Source organism: Zophobas morio, unplaced genomic scaffold, assembly GCF_036711695.1.
Source record: "Zophobas morio isolate AGI-343-1 ecotype UQ-CSIRO unplaced genomic scaffold, CSIRO_AGI_Zmor_V1 ptg000012l, whole genome shotgun sequence".
Taxonomy (NCBI): Eukaryota; Metazoa; Arthropoda; class Insecta; order Coleoptera; family Tenebrionidae; genus Zophobas; species Zophobas morio.
Window position 1 is genome coordinate 16021165 of NW_026972117.1, and position 18098 is coordinate 16039262.

Below are 18098 nucleotides of genomic sequence, written 5' to 3' on the forward strand. Positions count from 1 at the left end.
TAGTCCTGGTTGTTAAATTGTGTTTGCACTAGCTGACTATTAAAAAAAACTAACTTGATTGGTGAATTTACAAACAAAGAAACAGATTCACAACACGTGTTCGCGTCCGACCGGAAGTCTGCAATTTTCGATTAAAGGGCGCAAGAATTTACCGCGCGGGTTGGGGACAACTGTATCATTATGAAAAAATACGTTTGATCGTCGTTAAACAAAGGCTTCCTCCCGTTTTATTAACTACCAAACCAACTAATTTAAACCTAGTTCTTACCACGTTGTTACACTCTCACCGCCACTATCATAATCACCTACCATGCCGTTTTTCTACCAACCCTCTAACTGCAATTACCCTAGCGCTACGTGCTGCCATCTAACCCAAAGATCATGCATTAACCCAGCCATGTGTCTATTTGGTTGCCTATGTTTAACGATTCCCTTTTTGTGATTGAAATTTCTTTTTTTCAAATTCAAATTATTTAAATGTGATTTCGCGCCGCTGTTAATTAATTTCAGCGCGAAAAGTTTGATTTTAAATTCGGTCACCACAATATATTAAGAAGAGGATGTCTTGAATTAAGAAAACAATTTCTAGAAATAGCTAACATAGATCCTTTTAGATACATTACAATTGCTGGTGTTTGTATGGCTATATATAGATCAAAATATATTAAGAAAGATACAATTGCAGTTGTTGATAATCTAAAAAAAGATCAATATTCTCAACAATCAATTTCTTGGTTGAATAGTTTTCATAATCCAAATATAAAACATGCATTAAACGATGGTGAAGTGAGAATATGTAGATCAAAAGTTGATGGCTTTGATGAAAAAACTAATACAGTCTATCAATATCCCGGTTGTTTTTGGCATGGTTGTACAAAATGTTATAGTTCAGATTTTATTAATAATAAGAATAAAACAACTATGGAAGATCTTTATGAACAAACAATAGAAAGAAGCGAGCAAATAAAAAAAGCTGGCTATAATTTAATAGAAATGTGGGAATGCAATTGGATTAAATCTAAAGAATATAAAGAAGAAATGAAACAAATTAAAAGCAAATATAAAGAAATTAAAGAACTTAATCCTAGAAATGCGTTCTTCGGAGGAAGAACTAATGCTACAAAACTAAAAGTTAATGGAAAGAAAATGAAATATATAGATATTTGTAGTTTATATCCAACAGTACAATGTTATGATGATTATCCAGTTGGACATCCTACTAAAATATTCAAACCTCCTACATATAATTCAAAATGGTATGGTTTAATAAAATGTGCAATTTTACCACCAAGAGGTTTGTATCACCCTATTTTACCTGTTAAAAATAAAAGGAAATCTGGCGATGAAAAACTAACATTCCCATTATGTCAATTGTGTGCAAAATTAAATAATCAAAAAGATAAGTGTACTCATACGGAATCTCAAAGAATTATCAGAGGAACCTGGTGTACAAACGAAGTAAGAAAAGCAATTGAAAAAGGATACAAAATAATAACTATTGATGAAGTTTGGCATTTTGAACAAAAATCGAGTTATTTGTTTAAAGGATATGTAAAAGCATTTATGAAAATAAAGATAGAGACAAGTGAATGGAGAAATGATTTTGAATCAGAAGAAGAATATAGAAAAGCCGTAAAAGAAAATCTAGGTATTGAATTGGGTAAAATAGAAAATAATCCTGGAAAGAGAGCTGTTGCAAAAATCTGTTTAAATTCCTTATGGGGTAAATTTGGTCAAAGACAAAATATGGGGGCAACAGAGTATGTTACAGATATTAAGAGATTTTATGAGATCTTATTAGACGACAGACTTGATAATATACATATCAATGAATTAAACGAAAATATGTTACAAATTGATTACAAGTATAAAGGTTGCTATGTAGAAAATGATTTCACTACCAATATATTCATAGCGGCTTTTACAACCGCAAATGCTAGACTAAGATTGTACGAAATGTTAGACATATTAGGAGAAAGTGTAATATATTATGATACAGATAGCATTGTATATATAGATAATGGTAAAAACACTGTTAAAACAGGTTGTCTATTGGGAGATTGGACCGATGAATTAGGTAAGGACGTATGGATTGCTGATTGGGTATCAACAGGTCCAAAAAGTTATTGTTATAAAACTAACACAGGTAAAGTTGTTTGCAAAATTAAAGGATTTACATTAAACTATGAAACGTCCGAAAAGATTAATTCCGATAGCATGAATAATATTTTAGAACACAAAGACAGTAAAATCGGTACACAATACATATAATCGAATTACCAGAGATACTAAAACTAAAGAACTTTTAAATAAAATAGAAACAAAAGAATTTGGTTTTGTTTATGACAAGAGAGTTATTCTGGAAAACTTTGATACAATACCATTTGGATTTTAATACTTTTAATTGTTATATCTATAATTAAAATTAAACCAATCAATTAATAACAGATTTATGCAACACAATATAGGGAAGAATGGGCCACCTTAAGACACGCGCACCATGAGACAAGGGTTGTCATTTCAAAGTTCGCGCGTATTTTAATTTGTCAGTAGGTGGTGTCGAATGTGGTAGACAGTCTTCTTGCGCAAATCACAAGTTGTCGTATTAAAATTCTGTAGTTTACCGAAAATATATTAATTTTTATTTTTGTGGGCAAGGTAAGTTTCTCGCGGATATTACTTTGAAGTAAAAATTTGGTAACTTTGTATAATATTTATACGTTGCCGTAATGTGGTCAAACATCAAGGTTATACATGTGTTGATTCTTGTAAAATCCAAGGTGATACAAACATGAGGTAGTATCATAACTGTCGTTTCAAAGAAGCACGTCTTTAGGCTTCCTTGAGACACACATGAATGGGCCACTATGAGACTGTCTCACAGTGGCCCATGTGGTTGGTATATGTGTGCATGCTAACATTATTCTATCTAGGTACGTGTTTTTGGATAATATATTGCATGCAACTATTAAATTTCAGAATAAAAATGTCCAGGGGAAGAAAAAGAAAAAGTACTAAGGGACTTTTCACTGAGGCTGCAATGAAAAATGCCGTTAAAGATGTAATATCAAACCACATGAGTTTAAGAGAAGCTGCAGAGCGAAATGATGTAAAGTTTCAAACTCTGGCACGTTATGTAAACAAACAGAAAAAATCTCCAAATGAATCAATACACATGAAACCAAAATATGATACAAGAAGAATTTTTACCGATGAGCAGGAAAGTTCGTTGGTTAATTATGTCTTACAGTGTTCAAAGATGTGCTACGGAAAATCGACAAAAGATGTGAGAATCTTGGCTTATGAATTAGCTATTGCTAATAACGTAAATGTTCCTAAGTCATGGAAGGACAACAAAAAAGCTGGCGTAGATTGGTTAAATGCTTTTATAAAACGTCACTCCAATATAAGTATTCGGCAACCAGAAGGATGCAGCTTATCACGAGCAACATCTTTTAATCATCATAAGGTAAATGCTTTTTTTGATAATTTAGAACGTGTCATGCAACGATGTGATAGTTTTTCCGATGGAAGTCGGGTGTATAACATAGATGAGACCGCAACAACGACGGTCCAACGATCCAATAAAATTTTAGCACAGAAGGGTGTAAAACAAATAAGCAAATGTACGAGTGGTGAACGTGGTAGTTTAGTAACCACTTGCTGTATTATAAACGCTCTAGGAAACACAGTACCTCCAGTTATGGTGTTCCCAAGAACTCATTTTAAAACCCATATGATACAAGGGGCTCCTGCAGGAACACTAGGGTTAGCTAATCCCAGTGGATGGATGACGAGTGAACTGTTTGTTGATGTCATACAACATTTCATTAAACACACCTCAAGTTCTGTTGATAGACCGACATTACTTATCATGGATAACCATGAAAGCCATTTATCCATTGATTGTATAAATTTAGCAAAAGAACACGGAATTACACTTTTAACGCTGCCACCGCACTGTTCGAACAGACTCCAACCCCTAGACGTATCAGTTTATGCCTCCTTCAAAGCTTTCTATAACGCAGCGATAGATTCATGGATGTTAAGACATCCTGGAGTACCATTCACAATATACCAAGTCGCCGAATGTGTAGGTGTCGCATTTGAAAAATCTATGACGCCGGCTAATATCAAATCAGGCTTCAAAAATGTGGGATTTACCCATTTGATAGAAACATCTTCACCGAGGACGATTTTTTAATAAGCAACGTCACGGATAGGCAAGTTCCTACCACGTCAACAAACATGGGTCATGGGGAAATTGGAAGAGACAAAACGGACGAAATGATTGAAGATGAATTCAGCTGTCAAAAAGAGCAAAATCTACATACGACAAAAGAAAATAATTCAGGTTTTATTTCTCCTGAACAACTTCTTGGGTACCCAAAGGCAGCACCAAGAAAATTCAGCCAAAATAACAGAAGAAAGAAGAGCAGTAAAATCGTAACGGACACTCCAGAAAAACTAGCTCTAGAAGAAAAACAAAAAGACAGAGAACGAAAATCTAGTATGAAAAAATCTAAAGCTACAAAAAGACAGTTATCAAAACTATTAGAAGATACAGATACAGATGAAGAAAACGCAGAATCTTTTGTTTCCGACGCTTCATCTGACAAGTGGGATCCTCTGGAGGATTTAGAAAATCAGCAAGAATTTTTAGGGCGACCAGACACAGATTCTTATGTCCTTGTAAAATTTAACAAAAATGTATTTTATATTGGAAAGGTCATACAAGTGTTCAAGGATGAAAAGGAATTTGAAATTAGCTTTTTACGTAGAGGTGAAAAAAACAGAAATTTTTTTGTGTTTCCCAATCGTCCGGACATATCTTCCATAACGGATGATGACATAAAATATGTTTTACCAACACCAAGAAGTGTCGGTGCTACCAAAAGACAGAATCGATTTCTGGATTTTGGCATCAGTTTTGATAATCTAGATGTTCGTTGAAATAAAATTAATTATTTTTTACTTTTATATTTTAAGAATTGTTAAATTTATCAAAATAAACAAATATATTACTGTTCAGTTTGTTGTGTAATTTCAATAAACTATTGTCTCAGAGAGGCCCAGGTAATGGGCCACTTTGATACAAAATGAGGATTTTTTAAAAAAATCAGAGATTTTTGTTTTAATAACTCAGGCTCAAAGTTGTTTCATAAATGAAGACGATATGAGTCGCCATAAGTACTGCAGGTAATAGACACTAACTGCCCATTCACAATGGACATAAAGACATAAGAACGAGCGCATAACATAATTTACGTTTTTGGTTTGTGTCTGGCTTATGCTTATCTACGTCCACAGTGGACAGAGTGAACTCTGTAAGAATTGTTACAGTATCTGCCCATTCACAATGGACATAAGGCATAACAAGTACATAAAGCTTACATAAATGCATAAAGTTGAAACGATGGAAAACGCGTACCCCTGTTCACAGTGGACGAACGTAATTCTTATGCTTATGAACGTTTTATGTAATCCTTGTGTGCGTACACAAAGTTGAAACAAGTTCAACTTTGTGCACGAATTATGTCAAAATTATGTTAAAATCTAGGGACTTTTGAATGCTGCTATTGAATTCCCTTTGACAGTTGGCACTTGGCACTTCACACCTTTGATTATATTATATAAATTATAATCAAAGCTTCACACTGCGAGTCTGTTCTGTACTGCGAGTTGTCAAGTTCGAATATCGTATGAAATTGTAGGTTAGATATTTTGATTGACACAGTTTGAGGTTAGCCGTTTCTATGTTTAGCCGGGAGTTATTCCGTTCTGCGTTTGCGCAGTTTAACAATTCTTACAGAGTTCACTCTGTCCACTGTGAACGTAGATAAGCATAAGCCAGACACAAACCAAAAACGTAAATTATGTTATGCGCTCGTTCTTATGTCTTATGTCCATTGTGAATGGGCAGTATTGATTAAAATTTTGTTTACAACAAGATTGAAAATCGTCTCAAAGTGGCCCATCCTCCCCTACCGATCGTCCAAACATGTATTGGTATTTTAGATTTTAACTTGCTGGCAACGTGGCAACACTGACTGTTAACTCACTATGTCAATCAATGTCTTAAGTGGTAAAGTGCTATGATAATTAATTATCAGTAAGATCTGGAGACCCTAAGAAACAGAAGAAGAAGAAGAAGAATTTTGTTGTGTGGTTAAATTTAATCCATAGAACACCGATCAGTCGTCGTTGTCCGAAATGGCAAGAGGTATCTTGTATTCTTGAATTGTAAACAAGAGAAAAAAAAATGTTTTTTTTAATTTTCAGATAAGATAGCAGTACTTTTAAGCAGTTGGATAGAAACACAGCATTGTCGATTTAAAAAAATGGTTAAATTTCATGGGAGAGTTAATTTGGAGGTAATTTAGTATGTATGTATATACATTTGATATTTAATGAATTAATTTAAGGGCTCCACATTCTATGCCTCTTTGATAATCAATAAAGACTACCTAATAATTGACCCGGACGATGAAACAAAGAATATCCATACTTTTAACGCATCTCGTCTTAACGGTACCCATGAATTCAGGACAAAAGGCATTAAAGTCACAAGGGGATTTAGAAAATCTAGTTTCTATATTAGGTTGAAATCAACCAGAGTTCGGGACATTCTTATTCAAAAACTTCGAACCTTGATAGGGTAAGAAAACATTCTAATCGGTTTTATAATTTTTGATTTACATAGTTCAAATGAAAATTGCATAATTAATATTTGTGTTTTTGCAGGGACGAATCCACAGGCTCATCTGAATCTACAGGTACGCCTGAATCCACAGAGTCTCAAGACCAAGATAACTAATTTCATTATAAATGTAGACATTCAAATAACGACGCTATTTTTATAAAATGTATTAGACTTTTATCAATATAGGTATTTAACTATATCGTTTTTTGCCTAAACTCTAAATCTATAAGGAACTAACCAAATTTTAACTTTTAACAAACGGGGTAAAATCATCAAAAAAACAAAGTGTGTTCTGAGGGGGCCTGCTAGTACAAAATTCAAAACAGGGTAAAATCTTTGAAAACCAGGTAAAATTCCTAATTTTAAATGTTTTTAGATTGGAAAACTTTATCAATTGAAGGAATTTATAAACACGGAGATGTTTTTACTCTTCTAATGGGATCATAAATAATTACATCTTAAAGTATCATTATTATCTTATTTTATTTATTTTTACATGCTCTAATATTCTGACGATTGGACGAAACCGTATTCATTTTTGTGCTGAAGTGCCCCCAACAGAAAAACAGGGTTAAAAGACGAATTTTTAGTGTTTTTAAAAGGGGAATTTGTTTGGGTCAAACTGTATTCTTGTTTGAAAAAACGGTGTATTTTCCTTGAAATGTTGACTTTTTTGAAAAAGCGCGAGTTCGAAAACTCTGGCAAATTCTTTAAAAAATTTAACTTTTTACAAGTTACTTTGAAAACCAGGTTAAAAGCATTAAAAATGTATTGTGTTCTGAGGGGGCCTTATTAGTAGTCTTTAAAATTTAGTTTTAAGTAAAATCATATGAAAAAATCTGTCTGTTTATGACTGAATAAAATTAGAAAAAAAGAGCATTCATTCATAAACTTTTATTCTAAAGATCTTGTGTTTATAAGAAATCTTGTGAAACATTTTTTAAATTAAAATAAAATTTAAAGTACTGCTGAAAAGAAAATTTAATCATTATCTAAGCTTAATTGGGTGCTAATTCAGTCCAGATAAATTAGGATAATGAAAAGGACTAACCTGAATAAAAGAAAGAAAAACCAATCACTTATTTGCATTTTATTAAACAAATGTAATGAGGTAACAAATTAGACATTTGTAAGAATGGTTACAATTTATCACAAAACAATTTGAGGCGAAAACAGTAGTAACTTTTATAGGTCAAATTAACGATTGTAAACTGTTTTTGTTAACTTTAATTTCTTTGTTTTCTACCAGTTTTATGTGAAAAAAAGCGTTGTTGTTTGAAAAATATTGCTGACACCGTAACTTATTATTATTAGACAACAGAAACCAAAACTTTTCGACTATGTTTCTAGTATGTGATTTATATAAAATAACGCTTGTCAAATCGTGCATACTGCCATAGTCATTAGTCTTGTTTTGATCGAATTTGTTCTATATAACTAATAGACTCACGTATTTAACACTTAAACATCGGGTATCAAGATTGTCTTAATTATAGTTATTGACAAAAAAGCTCCAGAATTAGTTTTCTATGCTTATCATGATAAATTTCTTTGTAAATTACATAGTTATTTAACAGTATAATTGCGCTACGTTAAAATAAATGATATGGTGTTAGAATATACAGAATGTACCCACGGTATTTTACCGCAATTAATTCATACATTCGTCCTTATCATAAAAGTGATGCCCCCAGTAACATTTTATATGTAATCAATATTGAAGTTCTAACATTTAAATAATATGGGTAACGACAGATTTTTTTTTTTAAAATCAATATTGGTTTTAAATATTGAATATATATTTATTTTCAATGTTTAATACTTATTTAGTTCAGAACATTTAATAAATGTTCTTCATATGAAAGGGGGTATGGATATAAAAAAAAACTTGTATGGAATACAATATAATATTTATTAAATACAAAAATACATTGTCACTGGAAATAACAGTGTATTTGAAACGTTGCGGCAATATTTATACATTTAAAAATTATTTGTCCTAGAACCAATTCGTTGAAAATTTGTACCGGGTGATTTTTTTTTTAATTTCTGCTTTTTTTTCAGTTTCACTGCTTATGTCAGCAGTGAAACTGAAACTGCTGGCATAAGCTTCATGGGCAGAAATTTAAAAAATCACCTGATGTGAAACACAATATAAATTTTTTAAACATAAAAATACACTGCCAACTTACAATGAAATAAAAATACATTGTCAATGGAAATAACAATGTTCTGCTACATTTCAATCGTTATACAGAAATATTTATTTAATAATTATTTGCTCTATAACCGATTCATTGAAAAGCGATATAATTAATTAAAATAAAAAAAATCATACCTCATGTTTTTTTCGATGAGAATTCACTCTTGCTTTTGTCTGCGCTTAATGAGGTCCTACCATTTTTTAAATTTCAGCAGTTGTGGCGTTTTTGTGACGTTTCCGTGTGGTACCTACAATTAAATTAACTTACAAATTTCGTAATTTTTAAAAAATCACATAACTTTACATATTGTAGCCTTGTTAATTGTGAGTTTACTAAAAGAGAGCTTATTTTTTCCTTGCCCTGAAAACTTGAAAGCAATTTGGTTCATTATTAATAATTTCTTCAAAATTGCATAGGTACCTACATGTTTTTTTACATCTTCTCTTCCTGGAAAATAAACATTATTATCAGTCTGAAACTAACTAGTTTATAAATACTAGGAGTTAATAATAAGAATAATAAATGCTTACCAATTCATTCAATTTCTGCGTATCTCCCGCAATTTCTAACTGGATTTCTTCTTTTTTTTGGTTGCGCCCGGACATTCATCATTTTGTTTCTACATTCATAATGTGCTTATATTCAGGAATATTAAACCTCTTAAATATACTTACGTGTTGAGAAATTGCATTTTCTGCATTGCTTGTAGAAGTGAGGTTATGTAGAATTAGTACTGTTTTCTTGACAAAACGGTATTTACTACACTATTCTGAATTTATCGCAGTACCGATAATCACAATTCACAATAGAACAAACACCATGAACTTACAGAAAATACTTTTTGAACCACCAACAACAACAGAAAATATGTATATGTTGCACATTGCGCAAACGCGTTCCAGCAGAGCAAGCGCAAATTTAAGTAAGTTTTACAAAAATGATGAATAAAATTATTATTTTTTGTTCGCAAAAATAAAAAAAATATTACTTTTTAATGAGCAATTAATAGTATGCAACACGATATTTTGAATAGTGTCAATTTCACAATAGGTGGTATTTTTTCAAATCAATTTTTAATATTGCTCCGATAAAAACCCTATGACATAAATTACCTACAAGTTGTCCCAACATGGTACTTTTTTTTCATTTTTGTTGTTCGGTATCTTGATAAAAAGACATTTCATAAATATGTAATATATGTTGAAATTCATATATAAATTTATAAATATAAAATGAATATTATATAAATATTTGTAATATCTAATCAACATTTAATATTATATCAATCTTATATAAATATTAGAAAAATATTGCTTGCTACTGGGGATGGTGTTAAACAATGTTTTACTTGTAGGCAATATTTTTTGTGTTTTATAGTGAGGGATTTTTTTTGTAGTCAAACGTATATGATATATTGCAAAAAATATATTTTCAGTACTTAGTATGTATACTTAATTACTTAAAATGATTGTGAGGCACGGAGGTAGAAGAGAGTCTCTTCTACCTCCGTGTTGTGAGGCAACACTGCATGTGAAAAGTACGTTGTTATATTGGTTGCATATGTTAGAAACTGGATCCAAACATAAAAGTGCAAATTAACTTTTTAAAAATCTGATTTGTTTTAGTTTAGTGTTATTTAGGTTTAGGTTTATTTATTTTACGAAAACTCCATTTTACAAAAAATTAACTTGATACAAAAAAAAAGAAAAAAATATAAATGAAATTAATATACATAAAATTAAATAATTCAACATAAATAGTATTCGTGGTATACAACTTAATTATAATTGTTATAAAACAACAAAACGTTATGCCTAAAACTAGAAAGTGTCGAATCAAAAATAGAAATCTCCCTACGCCCTGTTAAATCATTGGCAGCGAGCATCATTCTACGTAGAGGGTGATTCTTGACTAATTAAATAAACGACTTCTGAAGCTTAAAAAATACTTCAGGGCATTTGACAGAAAATCAGTAAATTATTAGGTATTATATCTTTTCAAACGTGTCAGGGAATCAGAACAAAAATGTAATTTTCTCTAATTAATACCTACGTAAATTTTGTAATGAAGCTCCAAAATTTGGGAACCAATCAATAACAATGAAAATTTTGTTGCTTTTATTCTCGCGTATTGTGCAAGCACACTATATGTGTTGCGTGATCCATAAAAAATGACAACTATTTGAAAAATTTGTGTGGGATATGTTGACCAATAATTGTCTTTTACTGCAGCTAGTGATAAGATTTACGACACAACTGTAATAATAAAGCAATCAAGCATTAGCTGAAGTCTGAAACTCTCACCTCGTTTACCCGTTTCCATTTAAATTTCCCTGGCATCGTTTCAAAGAAACTGCGGCCTTGTTGGCACACCAAGCCTTCCATTACTGTTAAGACGTATCTTCCAACATAATAAAGTTTTACCCAAGTCTTATCTCCATACCTACCTTTACATATTTAAGTCTAGGACGCTCCACCTGAAACATCGTCTGCTACGTACCTACAATGTATCTTATATGTAATAAAATCCCGAAAGTACCCGTCTGGGAGCCGTTTTGCTTCTTTCAAGTCAATTTCCAATCTCCTTCCTAAAATCAAGCGCTGGCATAAATATTGAGAAATTTATAAGACCTTAAGGCACACCGGCCGACCGTCCGACCCTTTCATCAATCAACAAGCCGGAAAAGAAAATTAACAGAAACAACCAGTGGCGTGGACATTTCATCAACATCACGCTAATTGGAAGCTAATTATTCGTGAATTACGACCGCGTTTCACGTACATTAGGTTTTATCGGGTGGATGTGGTAAAGTATTGTGGTGTACATTTAAGAAATGGGGAAAATAACTGTTTGTAGAGGGGTTTTCTTTAAAATAAAGCAACAAATTTAAGACATATGTGGATCTGACCATTTAATTACGAAATAACGTAATTGAAATGGTTAAAACTTAAAACTTAGGGAAATAATTAAAATCAATAACATCCTTAACAAAACTTTGCCATTCGTCTGTTATTAGTTTCTATTAAAAAAAATTGTACATCAAAACTGGCAATTAACTCTTGAAGAATAGAATTTTAACAACTGCCGAAAAATAAAATGTTTTCGAAAGACGTATTTAAACTTAGTTTTTTAGTTTGTTTTTGCCAAATTGTATGTAAAATTCGTAATTTCTTATTCATCCCCACAGCGCGATAATTATGTTCTGAATGTGTAATGTTGCAGTATTTTAATTAAGATTCATTTACTTTGCCATGCATCGATGAATAAAAACTCTGCAAAAAATGTCTGAATTGCTATCGGCGAGAATTTTTTGTTTATTTTTTTCGTGTTACGCAAAGGAGTTGAGTCGCAGTCGGTTCTAACTTTATTGAGAGCGTATGCGGTGTGGAAATTAGTTTGTTTAAGTGGTTTATTTTTATTAAAATAATTTGGTTTCGAGCTTAAAATGAAAGGTGAGTGTTGTGATGTGCCCTTGAGGAAGGAGTCTGCAAGGATCGGCGCAGAAGGAAATGAAATCAGGATTTAAAGGGTAATTGTTGCTATTAGGCTTTATGTATCGGTTTATTATTCAATGTATTGTGCTTCATTTTTTCAGTTATTCTAAATTGATATAAAAATACAGATGTTAAGGAGAAGTTGTTGTATTGTACAAATCGTTATTAATAAATATGTTTGTCTCAACAAGAACTCAAACGTTAATTAACATCTCCTCAGGTATTTATTCTTTAAAACTGGCCTTTTTGGCTGAAATAATTTGGAATATTTAATGAGTTTTTATCAATGTTAATTATTAAAAAATTAAATCTAATTTTGATTTTTCTCTCATTACGGACCGTTTACGTTTGACACATCAATGCAACTAAAAATATTATTATTTAACTACAACTAAAGGAAATTCACGAACTCAGCAAAACGTCAATCATTTTAATTGAGAACAGTTGTTGTTTTCAATGTTTGAGTCTATTGGGAAGTGTTTATTGAAGTTTCGGTTTAATTAACTTTAGAATGTTCTTAATTTCCAAACGTAGTGTAGCAGGGTTATTTTTATTAAACTTTCAGTTCTTGTTTTCTGGACATTCCCCACTTTATGGAGTGAAAATATCGATTTTCTGTTTCCTTCTGTCTGTTTTTTACAGAATTTTTAGGCAAATATTCTCTGAAATTCTTTTTGTTTATATTATGAGTCTGTTATATAGATTTTTTCCTGTTCATCTTCACCATGAATCGCGTGATGTAAATGTAAAATTTTGCTTTAAATTTATGTTGTGATTTAAAAACTTTTTCTGTTTAGTATTTTTTAAGTTTTATCTAAGTACTTATTAAACCTGTGTAATGTTGTACCGTTATTAAAAATTAGTATGTACAAAGTTGATGTTAAGTTCTACGGTATTTTTCTTTGTGTACCCAAAAATTTGCATGTGTCTTTTTGTTGCAGTGGGTTCGTAAATGAAGATGAGGGAATTCGCTAAATTGTAGCAGAAGAAGAAGCCTAAAGGTTAGAATTTTGCATTAATTTTAAATTGGGTTTTTTTGTTGTTACATTTTTTTATCATTTATGACGTCCTTTTGTTACATATGTATTTTGTAAGTATTTTATTTTATCTTTGATGCATTCTTTTCCTAATGTGCGTATGTTCAGACAATTTTTTCCTTTCGATTTTTCGTGCAGGAGAAAAAAAAATTCAATTTTTTTCCCACAAATATTTTATATTTAAATATTTATTTTTTTATTTTTTGGAGGATTTGCCATTTGTAAAATCAGTCTTATCTTAGCAAGTACTAGCCCCACCCACCCACCCTCTATTTTCTTACAGTGTACGTCATTCTCCAAAATCAGTCTTATCTTGCCAAGTATTACCCTATTCACCCTCTACTTTCTTAGAGGGTACATCATTTGCCAAATTAGTCTGACTTTAGCAAGTACAACCCCGCCCACTCGCTCTACAAAATATAAGCCCCACCCACCCGCCCTATCTCAATTCTGGTGATTTTTTTAATTCATCGTAAGACGAGGGACGAAGCTTAATTGTTAAATCCTTATTTTTCCACCAGAAATTACCATATGTTCTTAAGTATTTTTTTGTTTGTTTCTCTATCACGTATTACTTATTTTTTAATGACACGCTATATATATTTTAGAAAACTTGTAGAGCTTGTTTTTTTTTGAGTTCATTAGTATATCACATTTTAATCACCCATACCCCGCTACTGTCCACTGTCTAGCATTCCAACACATTATGTTACGAAAAGACACTTGCTCCAAGAATATGGAATAAAAAAAATATATTTAAATATTTTGTATTTTTAAATTATATATTATTTATTGTTTATAAACCGTTTTAGTTAGTGTTTGATTGTGTTCAGAATCTACTTAAACATTTCTTTAACCTATGTAAGGTATAAAATAAAGTTTGCCGTTTTTCTCACAATCGACATGCCGGTATGAGTCCATTTTAGCCTCTATTTTTAGAATTACATGTATGGTAGTCCAAGAGCTATAAGGTTATATGGCCATCATAAAATTATCCCATTGTGTCGAAGTTAAGTTGCTTACAATAGAAACGGTTTTAGGGTCGTAAATAACGTGTCCATTGCAGCTTGACCGGGTGTTGTCATTTGGTTCAGGGGCGATTTATTACCAACTGGTAAGCTTAGGGCGAACCACACAAAAGGGCTATTTATTTGCGGTCAACTACTTTTATGATGGTCATATAACCTTATAGCTCTTGGACTACTTTAGACATAAGATTTTTAAAATGTCCGTGTTCTAAGTAATAAATTTCTTTTCATGTATACAAAGATTGAATACTGAATAGGAATTTCTTCCACACTAAACATTATCGAATTTTTTTTATTTTACTTCATCTACTGCTTCTTTAATACACGATTTTCTTTTCTTTGTTTAAACATCAACCTGCTGTACTGTGTCAGGACAAACTGGTTTTGGATTTAAATTTTTCAGAATTTTTCGATTCTTGATTTATCCAATTTTAAGTTTCCACATCTTTAATTAATTCTCATTTCATAAATAAGATATAACCATAACCATTCAACCATTAGTTTTGGTAATTTAAGGAGGAATTCTGGGACGTGTAAAACGGCTCTAATATAAAAGTTAAAAAGTCTATATATCTAAGGTAAAGAATTAAAGATTCATAATCTACAAGTATAGAAATATGTTATTTTATGAAATTTGAATGGCATTTACTCTGCAAGATTTCAAGATGACCTAGAAAAAGTCTAGTTAAAGTTTTACTATGTGCATTATATTCCGAAAATACAATCATGTAAAATTTTACAACAATCAGTTCAGTAGTTTCGGAGATTATCTGTCTAATAAATTCGCCAACAGACTAGAGGCATACGGAAACGAGGACCTACGTAGGCTCGGAAAGTAAAAACTGTTAGCAATTGTTTGAATATAAATGCTAAGAGTACTTCAAAACAAAGAAAATGCTTAAAAGTGAAGATTAATCAAGTAGTGATGAAAGTTTTTTCTATTTAAATATATTCTCATTTCAAAATTTTGCCTCATCTAGCTACTCTCGTTTTTGTCAACATTCTGCTTCTACACTTGTAGTTTATCAGTACACCTTTATTTTTAGAATCGCTTATACAGGATGTCTACAAAAATTGAAACAATTTACGTATAGTGGGTGTTTTTTTTTATATGGAAGATCTGCCAAAATCAGTCTTAACTTAGAAAGCACTAGCTCCACCCAACCCGCCCTCTTCTCATTCTAACGACTAATTTTATTCCTCTTCAGTAGGGGGTCCACCTTTCGTTGGGAGCAAATAAAATGAATCACTGTAACGGAGACTGGGTGGGTGGGTGAGGTTAATTATATTCTTCCAATGTGAAAAAAATAAAAAAGGCGCTAATCGTATTTTTTTTGGTTGTACTAATTGCTAGAAGATTTTATTTTTTATTTCAAGAGAGAAAAAAAAAGAAAATACGGTTGGGTGGGTGGGGCTAAGTTTAACTCTTTTTTAATCTGTTAAACCGTTGGTGAGAAAGTATTAAGCTGGTGTTAAAAAAGCATACCAGATGTGAAAATCATATTTAAAAAGCAATATTACCGGTGCTCCTCCCACTAGCACAAGCTCCACCTTAATAAATTATTTCATTGGCCCGGAGAAGAGGGGCGGCGTTTAAAATTGTTTACCTCATTGTGTGTTCTTCTGTGATTTTTTATTGTTTAGAAGTTGACGGCAGTGTCGTTTTTAGAATAAAAATTACTCTAAAATTTAATACAAATAAAATTTTATTCAAAAAAATTGTAATCCTAGATTCTATTGTTTATCAATATAGATCCAACTTGTCTTCAGGGCCAGTAAAAATGAGTGATCAAAACGGAAAAAATTGTGACAGTTTGTGCCACTGATTTTAAATTTTATAAAGGACTGTAAATGTAATACATAATGATGAAAATAAAGTACTTGATGCTGTTAAGAAACTCAAATAATATTCAAGGTCCTAATGTATACTGGAAATTTTTTATCAAAGATTGTACAAACGTATTTATCTCAAACATTACCCATTATTTTTAATTTGAGTGTTTTAGCTGAAATATATCCAGATCAATGGAAGCTTTCTAAAATATATAATTCCAGTCTATAAGAGTAACTAAGAATCGTGATGTTATAGAAAATTATCGACCTGTCTATACGATTAATATCTTTTGTAAGATTTTCGATTTATAAACAATTATTTTTTCAAGTATCTAATCTCATTTCTCAGAATCAACGTGGGTCGTTCAACACTTCAGATCTTTTTTGTGTAACTCACTTTATTTCGAACTCAACTGAGTGGACTATAAACTTATATTCTACTTACTTACACTAGCTTTTTCTCACAATATGATTCGTTATTTTATCTTACATGATGTAACATAAAGCAATATGTACACTAATTTGTAGACGATCTTAATTACATAAGCGGGCTGTCAGATCTTCCACAAGGCTAAGTCTTGCGACCACTTCTCTTTTTGTTATTTATTAACGATGTCACAACTGGTGTTCAGTGCAAATTTATCTCTATTTGCCGGTTGTTTCAAAATGTATAATACAATCATATCAATAATGAATTGTTTTAAGTTACAAAGTAATAAACTTTCTTTACTTATCATTTATTTTGTATACTTATGAGCTAGTTATTATAAACAGACCAGAAACATTCTGACCTCATCGGTCAAATAAAATCGCACAGACAAAAACAAGAAACTTGCATTTTCGTGTACGACAACATCAGCAAAACACTACATTCGTTTTTACCAAAGTAATCCGATTGCGATACTCTAACCGGAAGTAAAAATTCCATCCAAATAATTGTGCTTAAAAATTGAAAAATCCCATTCTCTTGTACACGTTTCACTGTTGCTTATTTGACGTAACAGACTTGAATTTTTCCAATTTTTTAGAAACATTTTTAAATTATTAACTCAGCCGTCACTACCGATTTGCCATAAAATGTCAATTTTGCCATAACCGTGCATTATTCGCACCGAAGGCACGAGCAGTAAATAAATCCGAATAAATCTTGCATAGCTTTTCGAAGCAAAGTTTAAACCCACCATTTCCTGCAATACCATGAAAAATGCATCCGTCGGCATCCCTCCAAAGCCGCTTAACTACAAAATTAAATTATTACTCTAATACTGCACAACCGATCTGTAAACATTTAAATGCATGTTTACACTGCCAGCGGCCATTTCCAGCACAGAATCACACACAAACTAAAACGGATCAACAATAAATTTTAATGAAAGTCACCACGAAAAATTAATGATAATGATGCAAACTGATTATTATTTGCGCTGAAAATGGACAATGTTTCATTAGCTGCTTAATGAGCATCCCTGTGAATAATTCATGGAGTTGAGATAACGAAAAAACTTAAAAAGATTTGGGTGTTTTCGTGGAAATGCCTGAATTGGCATGATGTGAAGCAAATGCCGATTGAGACAGTGGCACAGTTGTAAAATTTATCTTAAAATACTTTTATTTAGTATACAGGGTTAACCCGGAGAATTTACGGCCGCCGGGCTCCGGAATATTTCATAAGTGCGACTCCGGGGCTTTAGTTCTTTTATTCTAGAGCGGATTGATCGTGCCCGGAGTTTCAGTATAACCAAATTCAGGGAGTCGTGTCGAATCGGAGGTGATTTCATAGTAAATGGTACTCGTGTAAT

General features: G+C 31.7%; 3 protein-coding genes and 1 long non-coding RNA gene across 5 annotated transcripts; 3 read left to right on the top strand and 1 right to left on the bottom strand.

Annotated features, from left to right (window-relative positions):
* The first annotated feature begins 921 nt into the window (after positions 1 to 921).
* On the top strand, positions 922 to 2271 carry LOC135128192 (uncharacterized). The gene has a single exon (XM_064055086.1). It carries the CDS (start codon positions 922 to 924, stop codon positions 2269 to 2271), a length of 1350 nt encoding a protein of 449 aa, XP_063911156.1.
* Positions 2272 to 3040: 769 nt separating this feature from the next.
* LOC135128193 (uncharacterized) lies at positions 3041 to 4204 on the top strand. The gene has a single exon (XM_064055087.1). The coding sequence runs from the start codon at positions 3041 to 3043 to the stop codon at positions 4202 to 4204; it is 1164 nt and encodes a 387-aa protein (XP_063911157.1).
* A 1712-nt stretch (positions 4205 to 5916) lies between these two features.
* Positions 5917 to 6902, top strand: LOC135128385 (uncharacterized). Its single transcript, XM_064055297.1, has 4 exons — positions 5917 to 6223; positions 6283 to 6374; positions 6426 to 6658; positions 6745 to 6902. Exons 1-4 carry the CDS (start codon positions 6214 to 6216, stop codon positions 6815 to 6817), a joined length of 408 nt encoding a protein of 135 aa, XP_063911367.1. The 5' UTR covers positions 5917 to 6213; the 3' UTR covers positions 6818 to 6902.
* Positions 6903 to 8539: 1637 nt separating this feature from the next.
* LOC135128386 (uncharacterized) lies at positions 8540 to 9881 on the bottom strand. Of its 2 annotated transcripts, none has more exons than XR_010280384.1 (5): positions 9582 to 9881; positions 9438 to 9526; positions 9332 to 9354; positions 9206 to 9274; positions 8540 to 9154 (listed from the first exon to the last, which is right to left on the bottom strand). It is a non-coding gene; the product is annotated as an uncharacterized LOC135128386 (long non-coding RNA). The 2 variants fall into 2 exon arrangements; XR_010280383.1 differs by having other exon boundaries at positions 8543 to 9154; positions 9211 to 9274; positions 9582 to 9876.
* Positions 9882 to 18098: the final 8217 nt, after the last annotated feature.

Excerpts from the sequence above, each read along its gene's own strand:
- LOC135128192 (XM_064055086.1), top strand. The coding sequence starts at position 922 with ATGGAAGATCTTTATGAACAAACAATAGAAAGAAGCGAGCAAATAAAA.
- LOC135128193 (XM_064055087.1), top strand. The coding sequence starts at position 3,041 with ATGAAAAATGCCGTTAAAGATGTAATATCAAACCACATGAGTTTAAGA.
- LOC135128385 (XM_064055297.1), top strand. Across the intron at positions 6,375-6,425 it reads ATGGGAGAGTTAATTTGGAG|GGCTCCACATTCTATGCCTC; the intron begins GTAATTTAGTAT and ends AATTAATTTAAG. Across the intron at positions 6,659-6,744 it reads AAACTTCGAACCTTGATAGG|GGACGAATCCACAGGCTCAT; the intron begins GTAAGAAAACAT and ends GTGTTTTTGCAG.